The sequence below is a fragment of the Augochlora pura genome, chromosome 4, assembly GCF_028453695.1.
Source record: "Augochlora pura isolate Apur16 chromosome 4, APUR_v2.2.1, whole genome shotgun sequence".
Classification (NCBI taxonomy): Eukaryota; Metazoa; Arthropoda; class Insecta; order Hymenoptera; family Halictidae; genus Augochlora; species Augochlora pura.
This window is the reverse complement of record NC_135775.1, coordinates 22,422,554-22,443,919: the sequence shown is the minus strand read 5'-3', so window position 1 is coordinate 22,443,919 and position 21,366 is coordinate 22,422,554. Positions and strand designations below refer to the sequence as shown.

The 21,366-nt window shown below is 43.7% G+C and overlaps 2 protein-coding genes across 4 annotated transcripts in view; one reads left to right on the top strand and one right to left on the bottom strand.

Moving 5' to 3' along the window:
• The first annotated feature begins 94 nt into the window (after window positions 1-94).
• LOC144469329 (hepatic leukemia factor-like) overlaps window positions 95-21,366 on the top strand; it is a 150,281-nt gene continuing 129,009 nt past the window's right edge. For all 3 annotated transcript variants that reach the window (XM_078179475.1, XM_078179474.1, XM_078179473.1), the window contains exon 1: window positions 95-688. In XM_078179475.1, the coding sequence (XP_078035601.1) occupies window positions 601-688 (88 nt within the window). In that variant the 5' untranslated portion in view covers window positions 95-600. The remainder of the gene's footprint in view (window positions 689-21,366) is intronic.
• Window positions 17,334-19,545, bottom strand: LOC144469117 (uncharacterized). The gene is made up of 3 exons (XM_078179049.1): window positions 19,128-19,545; window positions 18,532-18,770; window positions 17,334-17,845 (listed from the first exon to the last, which is right to left on the bottom strand). The coding sequence occupies exons 2-3, from the start codon at window positions 18,732-18,734 to the stop codon at window positions 17,503-17,505; spliced, it is 546 nt and encodes a 181-aa protein (XP_078035175.1). The 5' UTR covers window positions 18,735-18,770; window positions 19,128-19,545; the 3' UTR covers window positions 17,334-17,502.

The window sequence follows — 21,366 nt, the reverse complement described above, 5'->3', positions numbered from 1 at the left end:
TCGACGGTGTGCGCGCGCATCGCGATAAGGCGAAAGCAAAGCACAGCGCTCGTTATCAGTACGGCAGGCGTCGTCCACTTGTTCGCGAGTCGGTCCGGAGGGTAGCCAGGAGATTGCGCCACCAGCCGAGCCACTTTTAGATTGATTTTCAAGAGCACCGTGCACAGGGTAGCGCTCCGCGTTTATTTTAACGTGGCCAGAGTGTTCGAACGGGCCGCGACCGTCTCGGGTGATAGTTGTAACAGCGTGACGAGGTGAGAGGTTCGGGTGCGGGCGCCTTTTCTCTCTGCCGGTCTGGAAGAACGTCATTCGATCGTGTCCCACGGGAGGCACAATCGGTTCCCATCGTCGCGGTGTCTCGCCTGTTATTGCACGGTTGTCCGCGTGTGTGCCTGCCCCTGTCTCTCTCTGTCCGTCGCGCTCTCGCTCTCCGTCTCTCTCTGTCTCTGGTACGCGGTACACATTCGCACTATAGTTCACGCATACATAAAAGCCTGCCAGCGGAATACACACCTCTCGCGCGGTGTACCTCCCGTATACGAACGTAGTTGGTGTGCGTGTGTACCTCGGAACGTGCGGCTTCGTGGCGCAGTGCGTGAAATGAGTGACAAGGACCGTTCTTCTCCCATCCTCGTTGAAAACAGCCTCAAGTCGCTACTGGACCAGCCAAGTATCTTTCCACTGATCGGTGAGTATCAGAACGAACCCGACAGAAAGACTCGATTCCGATTCACAACGCAACCGAGTATCTTTAGAATGCTCTTCTTGACGCGGGCTCAATATACATCCCTCCCCCTTGCCCCCCGTTCGCCCCCTCTCCGCCCCGCGCGCTCGATCGTCTTCTAGAACACGGGATTCTTGGTTTTCTTCGAAATTCGCGCAAATACTACTTCAGCGCTGACTAGCGGCCGCGGAAGGAGTACGAAACGTGGATTTCTTTTTTTTTTTTTCTCACGATGTTTTCGCTCCCGTGTCCCCTGTGTGCAACGCCGAGCTATAGTTCGCGACGATAGCGGTGTCATTCGATATTGGCCGTCGCACACGGCTCTACCGATGTCGCGTCGTGACGTTGGAATTTTCCTTCTAACGTTCGCGACGGTGTTTTTTGCCCGCTCTCGCAGTGACGTACACGGTGCGTGCACGCACGGGGAGCCGCAGTAGGAGGGGGCAACGACGTCTGCTTCTGCTTTTGCGCTCGCGGAAACAACGCGCGCGAGCGAGCGAGCCCGTTCCCTAGAGCTGCGCGGATAGCACGGGCAAATTTTAAAGGGAGAAGGAAAAAGAGGAGCAGCGCAGAGTGGCCAGCATTTGTGTTGATTGGTTGCGCCGGCGCTCGGTCCTCTCGGTCTCCCGATTAACCTCGTTTGGACCCCGTGGTGCACCACGTGACGCCACCAACCTAACCTCACTTTCACTTACTCAACCTGCATTCGTGGTGTAGCCCTCGGCTCAATACAATACGGTCGACTCGCGGAGCGGTATACTAACCTTTCCGATTTGACCATGGAACCAGCGCTGCGTTAATGCCATGTGATAGAGTTAACATGTCCAGTGCGCATGTCGACCATAGGCGACATTAGGTGGTTAACACGTTCGCCCACCATGCTGGAAGAGACGTCGCGAGATTTTGGAGAAAAGAAACGGAGAAAATGTCTTTGATCGCCTGTAATTCCTATCCCGTGTTAGCAAACGGTTACTATGAATTGGCTCCCTGGGTATGTAAGCAATTTTATGCTCGTTCCGTACAGCGTGTTCTGGGGTTAGAGCGATTGTAATTAGAACAAATTTTAACAGAAAATATGTAAGACGGTTCTTTTTGAAGGTTCAGTGTGAAAGTTGTTGAAACAGTAGAGACTTTTTCATAGAAAATAGTTCGATAAGCTTCTTGAATCATGCGCATATTATAATAGAAACGATGAACATCTAAACAGTCTTCTCATGCTCCTAAAGAAATGCACTTTAGGTACTTTTACATTAATTATAGAGTCAATAGATAAAGTTAGAAAACTCAGTTTGACATGAAAAATTGATTTAACAGTATCTTTAACTCTTTAAAATTTGCGATTGATTAAAAACCGTCCCCTCGGCGGTCTCGTGCTTTTATCTAGAAGAGAGCACGGAACGTAAGGGGGAAAACGTTTAACTATGATTATAGTTATTTGTTTTAGTGCGTTACTTGTCGATGGTACTTGAAAAGATATGTCAGTAGTTTGACAACGTCATTCGGTCCGGCAAATTGGAATTACAGGCGTAATAGGCTCGGATAATTGACGCGTAACCTCGAATAATGGTTTAAAGTACGTTTAACGGCATTTATGAAAAATTGACAGCAAAATGGCACCGCAGTATTGTAGGCTGGCCAAGGGTTGCAATTGTCTTCCAACAATGGTCCTTGAACGAAGCTTCCCAATACAGCAAAGATTATATTTTAATTGTCTGGTCATAGAGAGCATAATTACGTTAGTTTACTCCATTAAAAACTGATTAAAATTGAGGGGTGTTCCGTTTAAATTTTAACTACCCCACAATAGCAATTGATCACTCATTATAGCAGTTCCAAATTGTTTTAAGTATTGAAACGTGTATAGAAAAATTTCAAATCGCTTCTAGACCAGCTTAAGTTGTGCCAGGCTAAATAATTTATATTTCTTTAACTACTAATCTAATTATTTCGACGAGGATTACAGGGCAGTATAACCGAACTTTTATCACTATCTTCGCTTTTTAGGATATTTATGTAGCACGGCGACGGCGATAGAAAGCTTATTCCAGCCGTATCGAAAAATAATAAATTCAACTTTATTGTCGTGCTGCATTATCTGTGGAACAAGGTTCGAGTCCACTTCAGGTAATTGTGTTTTACACAATCGCAACGGTCTACGCAGGCAACAAAAAAATCGTGAAAACATGTCGAGAATGTTCTTTTCGTTCATTTATCAATTTTTCGTCTTCAGCTTTTTACTTAACGTTCGCCAAAAATAGTTAACCGTTATTTCGTGTCAAATGAAAACTCGGTTGATTTTTAAGCAAATTCGATTTCTATTTAAAATTAGAATTCTTTTATTTTCCACTCGTTTAATAAAAGAATTATTTCCAGGTGAAGTCAACGGTTAAAATATTACGAAAATTCGTCCAGTCTTTAAACAAAATTGATTTCTGTTTAAAATTATACTCCATCGCTTTTATTTTTCACTTGCTCGACGATAAAACCATTGTTTTCAGTGATCTATGTCAGCTGTTAATTTTTAGAAATGTCGAAGCCAACGATTTCTTCCCCTGTCGAAATAAAAACGTAGAAATTTTGTTGGAGTCCGTCCAGAGGCGAGAAAAATTGGGAAACGCGTGGCCTGGCATTGCGACGCAGAAAATCTAGTCGACCGCACCGCCAGGCCGGTAATTATTTCGATGGTGTTCGGGTAATAAGTCGAAACGTAGAGATGATAAATTAAGGACAGTTCCCTGACTCAACGTAATGGCTTACTTCCCATTCAACAGTTTCATACGGCGCTAGCGACGGAATAGCTTTCATTATAAGGTGACATCGAACGATTAGTGTGCGTCATATTTTCCTCGTACAAAAAGTGTCCGCCGCTTAACTAGTTGTTTTGCGGGGCGTAATTATGGCCGCGCTCGCCGACGTTTCTTAATTAATTTGTGGACACGAGCGGCGGCGACGCTGAATCGTTGGATTCGCATCGATCCTCTTCAATTTCCGTCGTTTAGTCGCACGCAATAAAACAACATCTCGAGTACACGTTGCGCGATTTCTATCTTCTGTTTATTATTGCTCTCCTTCCCCGGGCCGTCATTATCGTTCTCTGATAATTATTGTATCAGTCTGTTCATTTATTATCTAAGTATTACATTGACACCGCGCTCGCTATCTCCCGACACGCAACATTCGGATTCGGAATGTGTACCAGTAGGAATATTTCGGAGATCGTTTGTACATCGGCGGGACTAACGTAGCCGAAAACTCTTCCGCAAAATCTATTTTCGAAATCGTGCTCGGCCGTCGCGTGTTTTAAACGAATTATCTCTATTTATTTTGTAACGATATTATTTGAGTCGTAGATATCGGGCCACGTGAATGACACAGGTTATTAAGATAACTTGTGCGGCAAGTCCGAGTCTACTATCGTTATCAATATTCGGGTGCCCGAGCTTACGATCCTCTCTGACCGACTTCGAATTAAGAAGCCTTCACCTGCAGAACTCCTAGCACAAACAATGATACCCCTCGCTCGAGAAAGACTGTATCTATAAGACTGATAAATAAAATTCGAGAAAATAGGTTGGAGGAAAAGATTCGAATATTCTTGAATGAAGTCTCGCGGTTCTTTTGGATCCACCGATTCTTTCCGTGCGATGATAAAGCATCTCTGGAAAATTGGTCTGGAACGATTAGATAAAGTGTTCCCCTAACGACATTATAAACTTCGTCCTATTCAGTTTATCACTGGAGAGACTAGTTAACTCGGCTTGGCCAGTTAAAAGGTTAACGAATGATTAAAAATGTGGCGGTGGTTAATTTTCTGGCGAGCTCCCGCTATCGGGCAGAACGGCGTACGATTGCTCGTGGTTTAATGGTTGCTCTAAACACGATTGCCGCTAAGCTCGCCCCGTATCAGCGATTCGTATCGTCGTCGATAAACCGAGACTCTCCGTACCCTGCACACGTGACACGTCTTTAAATTTTATCTGGTAATCCCGCGGACCCATAACAGACGTAGTATACTCATGCTTTACCCGACTCCTTCGCAGTTCGAGCCGTGCGGTGCCGGAGTAATATTTCATAAACAGTAGGAATATAATATAGGCGATAGGTTGATAATATTAAATCCCTTTAACTTAATTTATTACCATCAGTTCAATATTAAATTAATTAAATTGTAATTTTAGGAGTAGAAAACAATCTTTTGGGAAATATTTTCTTGGCTCTTTTAATTCGTAATTTGGATGGTAAAATAAGAAATAAAATGAATTTCTCGTGTCTCTTGAACTGCAGAATTAGACAGTCGCAAAACTTGACTATGATCTCTCGCAAAAAGTCGGAGCACCGGTTCGCCAACAAAAAGGAATGTTCATTTTCTTCGTGGCATTCGTTAGCATAAGTGTCAGCATATTAATTATCAGAGGTACAAGTTCCGAACCGCTAGAAAATTGACAAATAAATACGTTCCCGTAAAAAGACACGTATACGGTTTCCGAGTTTCTCGACTTTCGAACCAGCCCGGGTAATTAATGACCCGGTGCCGTCTGTCAAGGCGACTGGGGTCAACATTTTATCCGGAGGAGACGGTCCGCCGTCGCCTAAACTCGCGGGGACCTCGTAAACCTGTTTAAAAACATTACGCGCCGGCATGAAGCCGTAAGGGAACAGCGACAACGTTACACGGCTCGCGACAGCTTCTCTTTTTCTTGTCCGTCGCCTGCAAGAACAGGCCAAGGAACGCGTCTACCTATTTAATGATCCACGTGGCCGAAGGGGTTCGCACGAGCGGCGGCGGCGGCGGCGGCGCGGTCTCTTTTTCTGTGTCTTGATTGACGTTAGGTTTCTTGACTGGTTTCGGCTCTCCTCGAGTTGGTCCCTCTCTTTTTGCTTCTCAAGAATAAGTCGTTCGTCTAACTACGAACCGAAATCTCCGCGGGATCGAAAAAATGGGACTCGTTGGTGATTGACGCGATGAAAGAGGTCTGGATGATTTCTTCGTTTGCGACTTCGGTTGTCTCGTCTCAGCCTCATTATAGTTTCAACCTAAATATAGCCATTTTTTTTCAAAGCTGGAGCACAGACTTTTATTCGACAAGTTAAATTGAATAGAAAAGGCTGAAAGAAAATTAGGTTCTTCGTCTCTGGGGCAGTCTCGTCTTATTCTAGACCTGCTCTCCTTGTTCCAGATAGTTTCAGCCTAAATATACTTATTCCTCAAAGTCGGAACACAAAGTTCTATTAAGTCGAGTCGTAAATAATTTTCGTTTCTTTTATCAGACTTTTATTTCGATTTTTTAAAAATTTATTTCTTTTATTTGATTTGCATTGCACTTTGATCTAATCTAATAGATTCCACCCAGCTACATCGAAAATTATTTGCGACTCGATCTAACACTTATTAAAAATGATTGGAATAGTATTAGCTCCATTTGTCTTGATTCGCTCCTCTATTCTGAAACCAAATAAGTAACTTTCCCTAATCGCATCGATCCGACGAATAGTTCTTTTGAGGTAGAGCTACGACAGAGCAACGACATCTTCGTTCCTCGTCTGGCTGGTCGCGGTAGAAATAATTACTGTGAAAGATCCACGGTTCGGTAAATGGACATTTGAGTGATCCTCAAACACGCCGTTCTCTCCACGCGGTTCTCTTGCCGAAGTCCAGGGGAAGAATTGGGGTCCGGTAACGTTGGTAGTTACCATCGAAAGACCCTGGAGCGGGTCGTTTTCTTCTCCAAGAAAAGGTCAAGTGACCAATGTTTAATTTGAGCTGCCTACTTCTCTTTCTCTCCCGGTCTCTTTCATTCCCTCTTTGAGATACCCGGCTCTCCTATTCAAACCCGCCGTGCTGCCCGCAACCGCTAACTGGTGTGTTTTCAACGGGTTGACATTTAAAGCTATCCGTCTTGCCATCTGTGATGTATCTGTGTTTTTCGAGGTCCGTAAAACACGCAACGACACGGCGGCGCGTTATCGGCGATAGGGGATGCTGATTGGGTGTGTCAGCTCCTTAATATATTTCCATCTGGAAAGAAAAGCCGAAGAAACGTGTCCGGCCAATCGTTCGCGTTCTTATCTGGCCATCTCTCGCCCGATAGAGGTCTTAGCATCTACGGTTTCAGAGATCCGAGATGTACATGGATCTTTTCCACGAGATCCCGGGAGATTCGGAAGGAAGATTATTTAGTCCAGGGAAAAATTATGGTGTCTGGAGTAAGATTTAATGTCTAGAGAGAGGTTTAATGTTTGGGGAAAGATTGAATGTCTGGAGAAAGATTTAAAGACTAGAGAAAGATTTAAAGACTAGAAGAAAAATTTTAATCGAGAAAAAATTCAGAGGCTAGAAAGAAAATGTTGAATCCACAGTAAGAATTAAAGGCTAGAAAAAAATTTTAAATCTAGAGAATAATTTAAAGGCTAGAAAAACATTTTAAATCTAGAGAATGATTTAAAGGCTAGAAAAAAATTTCGAATCTGGACAGATTAGGGTGCGAAGAAAGATTTAAGGTCCAGAAAAAGATTTAGGGTGTTCCACAATTTTGAGGGATTTATGTCCCTTCTCTAATGGCGTAGTAACGATCTTCCGTGAAGTTTCTCGTTCAGAGTATTTCCGAGCCTCTCCAGGAATGTAACCACCGCGCAACATTATCGCAGGCTGCGATCATTCCTAAACATTGATTCAAGAGAGTCTGCTGCTTTTCTAGAATCGATTAAGACTCCAAAGACTTTTAAGTAACCGATTTCTCTTTCGATCTGTCTTGCTTTTCCAATAGCCGACTCTTAGACCGATATGGTCGCCCGTAATTAGTATTAGGTTGCCCAAGTGGGCGCGTCTCCTCCGAAAAAGGTCGTTTTCTTTCCCAAGAGAAGTAACAGGGTCCCCGGTCTCCTATCGGCAACCTATTTCCCTCTGCGAGCCTGTGTCGGCTTACAGGCAAGAGGCTGCTATTGGTCGAACACGATTATAGTGTTTCCGCAGGTGGCGCAAGGTGTATTTAGAATACTAAGCAGACCAATTATTCTTCTACAATGGAAGTACACTATACCTACCATCGGGAACCTGAATTTGAGGCACGCTGGCCTCGATTCTTCTTTACGGTCCCTGCTACTTGGTATGGCCGCCGTGTAATAGGCCCTAGGTTGCTTACGGTAATAATTAATAGTGAAGATGATAAAAATATTTCTGTGAAATGTCACTTATAGGAACATACTTCCTTCTTTGATGAAAAAATAATATTCAACCTACTTTGGTTCTTCTTTACGGTCCATTCAATTCAAGATGGCCGCCGCTGGGAGTACACAGTACACCGAAGACGACGGATTTCTTTCCCCACAGTACGAATCCTCGTTTCTCGCCGAGCAAAGAAATCAAAGTCGAACGTTCACTTCTTCACACCCGCCCCGTTCTAAAATGACAGACCCACACGCAGGACCAGCACAGCACAGGCCCAAAGCGTGCGGACGATGATCGATTCCCGAATAAGTGTCACTCGAGCGTTCTTCAACTTGATCTACGGTCTCGTTTTTTTCTGCGAGGCCTAGAGGACGTTTCAGTGCGGCGAGGCCGGTCGCCTCTGGCCTGGCGTTGGCCTCCAACCGAGTGCCGCTCTTCTGGCAGCCGGCCAAAGCTTATGCCAGGTTTCAACATACCGGTCAACATGGATATTTTCGGGTTTGCGGCGAAACGACAAGCCCTGCCTTCTCTTTCCTCGCTTCTGACCTCGCCGCGCGACCAACCGAACGCCATGTCCACCATCCGATCGTGCCGCGCCGATCGCGCCGATCTCGATCACGATCCGCTCCGAACCCGTCGCGAACCACGCAGCTCACCCAGAGCCGCGTTTTATAGCAGGCCAGCCTCCGTTTTATCGATCGGTGTGTGCCGCTAACCAATTTTTCTTGCTCGCCGATTTTTCCACAAATTTTTCGGCCGCTTCGAGCATCGATTTATTCAGGATTTACTGCGTGGAACATCGCGCGGTATAATTATAGATCCGGAGCAACTTTTACATTGTTACCGATGTCGAAACGGAAACTCTATTTATTTACTTCTATTTATATTATTTATAATTGTTCACACCACTCTGTACGCCATTGCAAGATGGCGGGGCGGATCTTCTCGTGTCCTTATCGTCTCTCAACTTTGCACACCCGTCATTGGTAAATTCATACATGGAAATTAGAGTTTATTATTCCAGCGTTTGGCAAATGGTAATTATCAATATCGAGCATCGTCTCTATCGGCCTCCGTTCCTATTTTCAGACCTTATACAATTATAATGAGAATTTTCTAGCCTGCCATGTTGTAAATCGTCGGCCACATTGGATACGAGAATTTATTAGAATTTAATCTCCATTAGCAAGTACAAATTTAGCTGCACGTCATTGTAAGTTCGCCTATGAAAATTTGTATTCACCTTCCCAGCGCACTCGGCGAGTCGGCGTCGCGTTCAATGCGATTTTACCGCTGCTTGTTATTCCGGTTGCAAATCGTAGATACGTAGAAGTCTCGATCACGAGGACTACGGCGTTTCTTGCCGTGGTTCTGAAACAGTTTTCCCGGATACGATGCAGCATTGTAGGGGCAAGCGACGAAGTCTTATCTATAAGAAGCAGTTTCTGGTTATCTGCGGAACGATACTGTTAATTAGCGAGACCTGATTTCCAAGATCATACTTAATCTTCTAAGTCGTCCCTCGATCATTGTCGTCGATTCATTCCGTACGACGAGTCTCTCTCTCTATCTATCTTGTCTTTGAATTAGTTGATCCGCAAGTTCTAATGAAAGAAGCTTTTCTAATTGATCCAGGGAAATAGGTGGGATTATTCGTATAGAGGTCAGGACCGGAAGCGTGGACCAGCTGGCGAGAAGAAGGGAAGGATGTATTCCGGCATAGGATCTTAAAAGCTTGGCACAGTCGTGTCATTTACATCGGCTCCATTTTTTACGAGCGTCTCACCTGGTATGACGACACTCGCCCGAGATCGATGAATATTTATGACGAATTCATATATTACTCGAACGGTGACGATCTTTGCAATCGCAACGATCGAAATTTCGGATAAGCTATATCACGAAAGTTTAGATTGATATCTGTTGAAATTTTTGGGAATTTTTAGGATTTTTACGCCGGTGCTTGTCGAAAGTGATAATATTAATACTCTTAAAACAGCAATTCCAATATTCCTTGATATAATAACATATGCTTAGAAATATTAATATCAATATCCTTAAAAATACTATATTAGTATTTTTTAAAGTAATAATATAATAATGGTAAATAATATTTTAGAAGTATTAAAAATATACAAACATATTATGAAAGCATTAAAGTTATAAATTAAAGTCCAAAAATCAATTCATATCGGAAAATCTATTTTTCTATATCGCGTTTCGAAAGTTTTGAAAAGGGAAATTTTTAAAGGAAACGATACGAATTGATCGATGTCTCAGAGCCTGCGATTTCCACAAGATAAACGATATCTCGATCACGAACGCTCGTGTCCCGAGCGAAATCCGGCCGCTATCGCCCCGTAATCTCGACTGTTACCGGCTCCTCGACACTCGCCTCATTTTGGTAGCAATCCTCCCTCTCTACGCCGGGTCACTGAATGAATCTCTTCTGAATGACTCGAACTCGTCGGACCATCGGGAACCAGGGCCCTTGTGGATCGTTCGTAGCAGCCAGATCCGTTCGAAGTTGAACGAACCAGGCCATCGGCCGGCTCTGAACGGTCTCGGTGACAAGTCGAGGAAGTTTTCAGAGGCGTGCATGCAGTATGAGAGCGTCCATTTGATCGCGATCTTCTGGGTCGTCGGTTTTCTATTTCGCCAAGTTTGCTTCTCGCGAAAAATCCCGCTGGTCCTCGCAGATTTTCGGAACGGTTTCTGCACATTTTTCTCACCGGCCGTGAGCAAGTCGCGTCGATTTCGTGCCAAATTTTAAGATCGGTTTTCACAGAAATTTTCCTGTTGATTTTCGCAAGCTTTTCCAATTAGTTTGCCTATTAGTCTTTGCAAATTTTTCCAGTCTGGTCTTCGCAAATATTTCTAATCGATCCTAAGGTATATACTAAAATGTTGTAGTTATCGACAGGTTAGTATTAAAATAAACGATGATAGCGAATTTAGAAGAGTGCCGTGAAGATGACGTCATTATTCTATGTAGAATTCCATGACTTCCTACTGAAGAAGATCTAACAATAAATGAGCATACGATCATCTGAACGAATAAATAAATTAACAAATTTACACTCGAACAAATACGCACACGAACAAATTCATGCAGGAACAATTAAATAATCAGGTCATTAAAAAATCGCTCGACCGAACCAGCGTCGGTGGAAATATATCGTTCGAGGGTAACGGCCGGCGTTCGCCTAATTCGCGGCGAGTTTCCGGAGAACGGTGTCGACAAACTGTTGATGAGGGGATTAAGGGAGGATCGGAAACGCGCGTTCGATCCTCGGGACTTTTCTGCCGCGGCCGCGAACAACCTTGACGCGGAAGCCATATTTCGAGGCGCGGTGTGTAAAGGCTTCGTGTCTCCGCACACTTGTACGATTCGTCCAATTACATTAGCCCGGCTGTCTGTTTAAACTGTGACATGCAAACAGGCGCGGAAAAAAACGGGCACAGAAACAAGGAACGCTGACAGAATCGCGGCACTGCAAACAGTCCGGCGACGATTACGCTCGCCTAACAAGCGAAGGAGCTAAAGTCGCTTTCGCTCCGTTGACCCCCCCCCCAAGGCGGTCGGATCAATTCTTGATCCGGTAGCCTTTTCATCTTTCCAATCCTGCCGCGACCACCTAGTTCTCGCTCGTGCCGCTTCGCCCCTTCAGGGGCGTCTACGTCGTGCTCGCGGAAATTTCTTCGCGCGTAAACTGCCGCCTATCGGCTCGGAACGTTCGCGCGTCAAAATTGTTTAATTAATGAAATCAAAGCTGTAGAATTGTTGGGAAGATTGTCACGTTTTTAAAACAATTTTTTCAGTGCGTTAACCCTTTGCATTTAAGGGCTCCGGAGCCGAGTTGTTTGAAATTTACCTTCGAACTCGATGGCTCCGTTACGAAGGTAACGACGATCAATTTTACACAGAGCTGACGTTGAAGCGGTTTTATTGTTAATTGAAGAAGTCGAATAGACGTTCGATTAATTACCGATAAGATCCGCCGCGATCGAGAAGCGTTTCCATCATCGAGGATCGAGAGATTCGATGTTATGCCCGCGGTGGCTCGTTTTCGTTTCTAATCAGAGGCGAACTCTAAATCACGGCCGCTATCTTATCGGCGGAGTCCCTTTTACAGGATCGTAAATAGACGGAAGCAGAAACATCCACGTGGCCCCTTCGCTCGGGACCGTAAATTACTTAAGCTGGCGTAATAATGAGCGAGCGAGTTATGACCAGATAAGACTCGTCTCAGACTAACGCGCTAGTTGTTACACCTCGGCGAGATGCTAACGAATCGGAGAGGACAAAGCCGGTCGGACGGGCATTTTGCGTTCGACTAGACAGCTGGAAAGTTTGCTACGAAATTACATTAAAATTCGCTATTAACGATCGCGATTACACGGTCGATTAAACTTCGAGTTTCACGCATACGCAGCGTCTTCGGTTTGGTGAAGTTCGACGTAGCCGAAGAATCCGTCGCGTTTATAAATTTATAGCAGGATCTCGGCTATTCGAAGTGTGCAAAAATGTCGCAGAAACTTTTTAAATTGTGAACAATGATTTCAGCAAGCATAGTCGATCTTTATGTAAATGAAAAATAGATTTCATCGATTACAAGAAGTCGGAGTCGAAGGAGAAGTATATCTCTGTTCTTAGTGGTATTAATTATTTAAAAATAATATATCTGTGTACTTTTGGTCTCTCGACGTTTACTATAGCATTAGAGAAAATATATGAAGTCTTCTAATGTATCATCGATAGTCCCAATCCATCAGAAACGACATGAAATTTCAAAATTTAATACAATCGATACCACAGCGATTTAAATCCCATGATCACGGCCTGAACTTTTCCGACGTCCTCTCTTCTCCCGAATAAAAGAATGGCCGCGAGGGTGGCTCGTACGCGGGAAGAAAAGACGCCCGGAGCGATTTCGAGTCCGGTATGCGTGCACGTTTCCCGACGACCGGGAATAATATTCGATTTGGCCGCGGGCCAAACGGTGAAAAAGCAGATTTCGGCTAAGTGCATCGGTGCGCTATTTCACCTGCATTTCGGTTTACCATGCGGGATCCGCGCGCGGCACGTGATGCACGGGTCCGGCTGGGTATCACGTGAGCGTGCGTAACGCCGAACGCTCGAATATTTCGGTTTCGCCGCTATTCGCGGAGATAACGCAGCGCGCGCGCCCGCTCTCTCTCTCTCTCTCTCTCGCGAAACCACGTGCCCGTCCTCTATTTTCGACCGCAATCTATCCGCGTGATCCGCGAATCCTTTATCCGGAGATACCAACGTGACTTGGTCCTTCCGAGTCCCTTCTGCTCCGTTCCGGCACGCGTCGCGGAACCTGATCACTTGGCTGCGATTTTTTATAACAATTAGTCTCGCCGACAGATTTTCGTGAGGCTTTGTTACACGAGATTTAAGGCGCGATTTTTATAGCATGCTCTGAATAGCAAAAATATGAAAAATGTAATAAAAATGTCTCAATTTAGTCTAATAAGCGATAGTAGACGATGAGTAAATGATAATAGAATGTCGATGAATATGGTATAGTCCCCAAACATAGAATTTTGCTATTTTGAAAAATGTGATCTTGATAACAGAAAAAATGTGATCTTGGTAGCAGAAGGATTAAACTCTAAAAGAAACGAGTAACATTCGCATTTGTTAGACTACGCATGATATCTTCATCACGAGTGTGACTCGTCGTCATAGCGAACAAGTGCATCGGGTTAATTGTGAATGATGGATCCGCCTCGTAGGAAGAATTTATGAAGTATGCTTTTATTGTTCCGTCGGACTGACTTTTTCACCATTGTACATTCAAGGCGTAGGGAAGACGAGAGAACGAACGAAGGTGAAAATCGACCGAAGCTGCTCGAAACGGCGTTAGGAAGCAACAGTATAGCATAAAAAATGTGCATAATCGTCGTCGAATAGTTTCTGGCATGTATAATCTGACATTGAGAATGATAAAATATTCCCCCGTTTTTCGATTGTCTTCGACGCCTGCGAGACCTTACCGAATACGATTATTGCGACGAGTAGAATTCGGAATTAGATCATTCGATAATTACGAGAAATATTCATGAAGATGTAACGATAAAAAATGATTTTTATTTTCGGATTTATGAAGAGCGATCGTTCTTCGGATCGGCCGCGCGTAGCCCGCGAACCGTTTCGACCGATCGATCAGAGTTCGAACGCGTAATTTCTGCCTCGCGCAATTTGCTTATGGCGTTTTTATGGTTGATCGTTTGGCAGCGCGGCCGAGCCGCCGGGAAACGAGGTGATCTCGATGCGACGGAATACGAGAGCGTGTGCGTGCGTTCGGTGCACTTTGAGCGCGGATGCAAGAGTCGCAATTGCGTCCTTGTGTATTTCACCGGTGACATGGGCTTAAGGTTGATTCCCACTATCCTTTACGCGGGCAACTATTTACTGGAATATTATCGAGCGAACGGGCAAACACGGGGCCCGGCAAACAGCGATTTTCATACATCAATTTGTATAACCTGAAACCGAAAGGGAAGTTTGCTGTCTCTGTGTTAAGTCCAGAAACCGAAACCTCGCGGAAAAGTTAGCCGGCTTAGCTAAATTATTAATACCTCGGTTCTTGTCATTTTCAACTCATAACTGATATTTTTAATTATTTAAATACTTCATTTAGATTACCGTTTCGATATTTATGCTACTTGAAGGTAGACTGTACAGTGTGTTCGAGTTTGAGAAACCTGGTCAGTTAATTAATTTCTCAAAAATTAATTTCACTTAAATTAATTTCTCATAAATTATTTTGTTATAAATTATTTTCTTACAAATCAGTTCCTCGTAAATCAATGTCTCATAAATTACTTCCTCATAGATTAATTGTTCACAATTTAATTTCTGACGAATTAATTTCTTACAAATTAATTTCTGAAAAATTAATTCTTCACGAATTAATTAGAAAATTAAAATTCCTCATGAATTAATTTTTGACAAAATAATTTTTTACGAATTAATTTCTCATAAATCATTTCCTCACAAATTAATAATTTCTCACATATTGATTCCTCACAAATTAATAATGTTTCCCAAAAGCAATTTCTCGCGAATCAATTTCCCAGAAATCAATTCCTCGCGAATCAATTTCCCAGAAATCAATTCCTCGCGAATCGGTTTCGATCGCCCGAAAGTAGCTCGCCATCGGGATAGTATTTTTAGTACGGATAACGTTAGCAGATGAACGTGGCGATCGATGGTCGATGTGCACGGACCTTTAATCTATCAACTCTCGCGCGATCGTAAATCACGCTTCGGCTCGCGATACTGTGCTAACGTGGCGTTACCTGTTCCACAGCCTTTCCTAACCGGCCGTGTTTTATCCTGGGCAATTATACGACCGACGATTTCATTCGAGATAGAATTATCGTAGCGCTGGATCGTTCCCTGCTCGCTTATGGTTGTCCGCGATTATGAAAAAAAGCTCTATGGCTCAATCTAGTAATGAAAACAAATTAGAAATGACGTTGTTTTACGCTGACAAACTAATTGAAATATTAAATAAATTTTTACAAAGACACTTTCTAAACGAATCTCTTCAAGTTCTTTTAGAATATTAATATTTCAAAGAATAATATTCCTTTTGAAGAAATGTGTAATTTTGTGCGGATTTTACATGTTTATGGCAAAATAAATAGACGTAACACAGACGGTAAAAATAACGGAAAAAGTTATCTCGTTGCATTATTTTCAACGTTTTCAAAGTGATAAACGAGGAAATAAATTCTTTTCTAACTCCCAGTTCTTAGAATCATAGTAGGAAACTATTACTTTGCATAAAGATGCAAGAGTCGGAATTGCGTTCTTATATATTAGATACAACTTAAAAGAATAGTAAGAATATTGTATTTATGCAAAATAAAAATGATCTTCATCAATTACAAATACAAATTTTCCTTCTTTTTCAATGATTTTTCTATGTTCAGATAAATACGTTTAATTTGCACACCTTTCAATACTATTAAATACCTTTCAAACAATATCCAATTTATTTTTGCCACAAATGCATAACAAAATCCACGAATAGAGGAAACGTCTCAATATCGGCGAATGTCTCGGGCAGCTCAACATTGTTACGAGATTCTTGTCATGCTATAGCTAGATTATGAATTTTCGAGATGCATCTTGTTCGCTCGCGAGTGACACGAATGCGGAAGCGTGGCAATTATTTTTGCGAACGCGTCGGCGCGACGGAAAAAAAATTCGCGACGCACTGTGCCACATTGAAGCACAGGTTTCTGGCAAGCGAAGCCGCCCCGTGATTTGTCTACCGTGCGAGATCGTTTCGTTGGTGGATTTTCGTTGAAAATTGTTGCGTTCGGTCGTCTTGCGCGACGACCGCTTCTAACTGGCCACAATGTGCTCGGCCGAGCATCGGCTAGGTGAAATAGTCACGCGTTACAACTACACGTGTGCGTGTACGGACGCATCATTAGCAAGACTATCATTAGCCAACAAGGCCGTGAGCACAGCAGGGCCGTCATCCTCGACGTTACGGCCACGAGTGCTGCGCGAGCGGACGTCTCTCTTTCGAATCCGCTTCTGGTCGATCGCGGAATTCGATCTGGCCGACGCTTCCGGGGCCGTGCAATTTACAACGCGCGCGGAGAGGGGGGCCCGCGCTCTCGTTCGAAACGCGCCGGATTACAAATATCTCCGGGGCGTACGGCGAATTCGAACGTGAAAGCGATTTTGGATTTACGAGGTCGAAATGTTGACTAATCGGTTCTGCGTCGCCATTTTTGTTATTACCGGGCTGCGAAGGAAAAATTGTCCGATCTCGATCGGGAAACTCGCAGAGCTGTGAAACCGACTAGCAAAAATTTCTTCGTGAAATTATGAGATAGAAAAATATTATATTCATATAATTTTTATGTAATGTGTACCTGGATAAGGAAATATTTTTAATGGAACCAGCTTTGAATTCTGAAACAGAAAATAAATTAAATAACTTGTATTTATAGACTGTACTCCCATAAATTTATTATCACAATATACCCGTATAAAATAGTACAATACGTCGGAAACCGTGCACAAATGAGATTCGATTAAGTCACACGGTAGCCAAAAATTTGGTCGCGTTTCTCTGCAGTGTTTTCACAGCAATTTTCATCGATCCTCGGCAGCATCCCCATCTGCAATGCAAAGAGAACTCTGGAAACGATGGACGAATAAAAAGATTTAAAAAGTGATTCAAGAAGATATTCAAAGTCAAAGATAAAGCGGTTTCGTTTCTATTAGACTCGAAGAAGGAGGAATGGTCCACGAAACGCGTGGAGGAAAAAGAAAAAAGAGCGAATTTGCACTAGCTGTCAATTGATGACTCAGAGAAGCGTCCGCGAGCGCGCGCGGAGCCGCGGTTTGTGTGCGTAAGAAGAAAATTGGTTGCGATGAAACAAGTGGAACAGGAAAATGGATCTAAACGGTCTGGAGAGTCCAGTTGGAGAGGACCAAGAGAGTGTTTTACCAGCTGGTGTCTCGTCGTCGGGCGTTCTCTTGCGTAAATCTTTGCACTGTGTCTACCGGCGGGATCGATATCGCGGGCTCTTTACTATCTTGGAGGGATCATTCTTCCTGCTTGCCCTCGGACGCGCCGGAAACGCTGGACTCGTCGCTGCGCGGGCTCTCGTTTCTCAAGAGGCTGTTGCTTCTCTTTGGTTGTTTGGCCACCGTGTTCGCGTCCATGGTGTCGATGTCCTGCGGCACCTCGGCCCTCCTCCTTCGCCTGCTATGTCTGCGGCGGGACCTCCTTCTGCCGGATCGACGACGGGATCGCCTGCGGCCCCGCCTTCGCGATCGTCTCCGCGACCTTCTGCCTCGGCGACGATGCATCGGCGCGTCCGCGCCGTTCTCCGCGGTCACTAACGGATGTCTCTCGAGGAAGTCCAAGTTGTACGTGTAGCTGCCCCTGATGGTAGATCGGTCCGACGTTAGCCGATTTTTTTACATAATTTTTCGATTAGGAAGACGCGTCTTTGAAAAAGGAGAGGCGCGTCGGGACACGTTCTATTGGAACGCTGTTTAAATTTTCTTAAATGTCCACAATGTGGTGAAAAGGTATATTGATCTATTTGGGGAGAGTCTACAGAATTTTTCTACGGAAGAATTATTGTTTTAGGTGGCATAGTTAAGGCAGGATAAATTTTTGAAGTTGATAAAGGCTGAGTAGTTATGACAGTCTTTGGACAAGATACAGTGTTAGGTTTCGTTCTCTTGGAACGTTGTTTAAACTTTCTTAAATATTCGCAATATTTAAAAAAATATATATCGCTGTATTGGGGAGAGTCTATAGAATTTTTCTATCTAAAGATCATTCTTACAGCATTTGTGGTTACATCAGGAAAAATTCCTGAATCTGACAATTTAATCATCTTCTCTGCTCCCATTGAAAGGCAAAACAAATAGTCGGTAGAAAAAATATTTTCTAGCAATTTACTGTTAATAATTTTCTGCAAAATAATTGATAAATACGAGCACATATCCTAATAGACAGAGAATATTTTAAACTGAATAGAATATTTACAATTGATTAGAAAACTATTTAGAAACAGAGATGATCGTTTAATGGAAGTTTAAATGGTTTCTGAAACCCACCCCTTCAGTTTCTGCAAAATGCCATAAGCGACGCCGCGCTTCAAAGCGACCTGAACCTGCCGCCTGATCTCCGCGCTGGGCAGATCATATTCCTGGCAGATGTAGTTGCTGATATCTCGAGCTGTCGATCCCTGAACAGCCTGCAGCCTCCGTATAGCATCGACCACCTGGGCCTCGATCTTCTGAGATTTTTTCGCGGCCATCGCTTGCTCTCGCGATGAATCATATATGCAACGAAACTGTTAACGGAAACCAGGGTTCTCGTTACACCGACGCTAAACAACGCGTAAGAAAACGGCATCCACCGCTTCGCAATTTTATTCAATTCCCTTCGGATTCTCTCGAATCTCCCGATTCCAATCTCCAGATTCCCGAATATTCAAACAAACAAGATTGTAAAGAAAACGGCGGAAAATGTTCTCAACTTTCGTTAAACTTTTACGATTTGATCCCATTCCATTCAGACACGTTCCGCAATCAATTCAATCTTCGAAGTTACGAAAATTAAAAAGTTAGGAAATTGGAAAGTCAGATGTTCTCAGGATTCTCACGGGGGAAACGATGGTGGCCATAAACGCGAGTTCGCGCGTACTCACATTTAGATAATCCCGAGACACCGTACGAGCTGCCCCGACGTTTCGGATCTCATTTGATCGAAACTCACGAGCGGTTATTTGCCACGAGCGTCGACGCTCGCCGCTCCTCTTCTCTTCGGAGGTATTCTTCGCACATCGAATTTACGGGTAAATTGTAAGAAATAGTCGCGAGAGTCCCGATCCGGCCAAAATAGTCGACCGATTCCCGCGGGTCGTAGGAACCGTCAGCGATCACCGAAATACGGATAATCAGACATACGACGGTGCGGTCGCCTGGCGACGATCCTCGTCCGATCGGCGCGCTGTTTTTCCGCGTTCGAGAGATCGAAACCGCGGCGGCAGCGAGATCCGTTCTTCGACTTTATCACTGGCCGGGGTCCAGCGAAAAAAAATCGCGGGATTTCGATTCTATTTCTTTGCGGTTCGCCGGGCCGTCCTCGGTCGTCGTCTTGTTCGCTCCTCGTTTCGCGCGATCTTTCTCTCGCTCTGTTTCCGTCTCCCGCTGTCCGGCAAGCAGAAATAAAACGGCGGCGAGTAGCGCCAGGAGAGAACGACAGACCTTTAAACGGTGTCGTCACCGAGGCTGTTTTCTCATGCCTTCGTAAATATAGTACTCTTCCGGCTGTTTGACTCGCAAATTCAGACCCGCGGTTCGAGAGCCGCCCGAAAAATTGCTCTACGAATTATCGACGCCGCTGCGAGAAAGGCGTGACTCGTCCGCCGCCGGCACCGCCGTCGATCTTCGATGATCGACGATGGACCGGATCGATCGCTGTCGCGGTGGAATTCGTTCGATATCTTCGACGATTTTTTCGATTCCGCGAACGTCGATTTCCTTTCCCGTTAATCTGCGATAAAACGGAATTCTGATCGAGATCGCGTTCCACCGAAACACGCGCGTGTATTTTTGCGAACGATAAAGAATTCCGTGATTTTCGAAACGATTGGTACTCGCGCGATTTTTAATAACGAGGGTCTTGCTATTTTCGGGGAACAGTAAATTTAAAGGCGACTCGGGAACGGAACATGCTTCGGCGATTTTTAAAAGGCAAAGGTTTTCATTTCTTGATACAATTATTAATGCGATTTTTAAAGCTGTTTCTGCGTTTTTCACTATGCTTATTAACGCTATTTTTAAATCCATTTTTGTATTTTTGTATTACGATATTAACGCGATATATTTAAATCTGTTTCAGCGACTTTTTAAAATCATTCATTTTTGTACCGAAACACGTTTTTGCTATTTTCAAAAAATGTTAAACTCCCACGAGATTTGGAAATGGAAAATGTTTCAGCGATTTTTAAAAGACAAACGTTTCCACGACTTTTTACACCGATTAATATTCTTCCAAGTTTTCATATTTATTTCCGTGATCTTTGAAAACGCTGAAGTTTTCTGTAATTGTTAAAAATAACTCCGTGGAGCGTTCCGCGAAAATCGGCAGATGGTTCCTTCGTCTTCGGAGATCGACAAACGATCCTCGTGGAATTTGTCAGCGATATCGGCGTCGGTGTTTCAGGAGCTTTTTTATGCCCGCTGTCGTTGAACAATGCTGTTCCGTTTTTTTTCGCTGTAGATGCGTGTCTATAGACACAGCGCTACACAGCGATAGAATTTAGAAACGAATGGAATTGAAGGAAATTGCGGTTCTCTCGCGTTAGACACTTCATTCCAGCCGTGGCGGAATAAACATGTCAATAAAATTTACTGCATTCTTTATTGTTTCTTAGAACTTTATTGTACTCGTGGCCTATCGAGGGTGCTATAAACGCATAAGAGACGGTTTTTGCATTGTCTTACTTCGACCGAAAATAAAATCTACTACGCCGGCGTTGTTGCTGTGGATTGCAGAAATTTTGAAAATAAATACAATAAAATAGTAAATATAATAATAGGTGTAAATAAAAATATAAAAAAATGTCTGCGAGTGAAAGCTATCGCTGTACTGTTGTACGTGTGAAATAATGTCGAAACGTCGTAAAAATGTTTAAAAAACGCAAAAGTGGATAACGTGATAATTGACGTGATTGGAGAAACACTGTCGCAAGAGAAATAAAATATTTCTGCCTTCTTTTCCCTTCTGTAAAAACAAGCAATAACGGTACTGTCGTCCGTATAAAATGCTTTCGAAACGTCGTGGAAATGTTTAAAAAATTCATAACTTGATTATGTGATAATTGGCGTACTTAGCCGCGCTCGGTACGTTACGAGAAAAGAAATAAATTTGCGTTCGTCTCT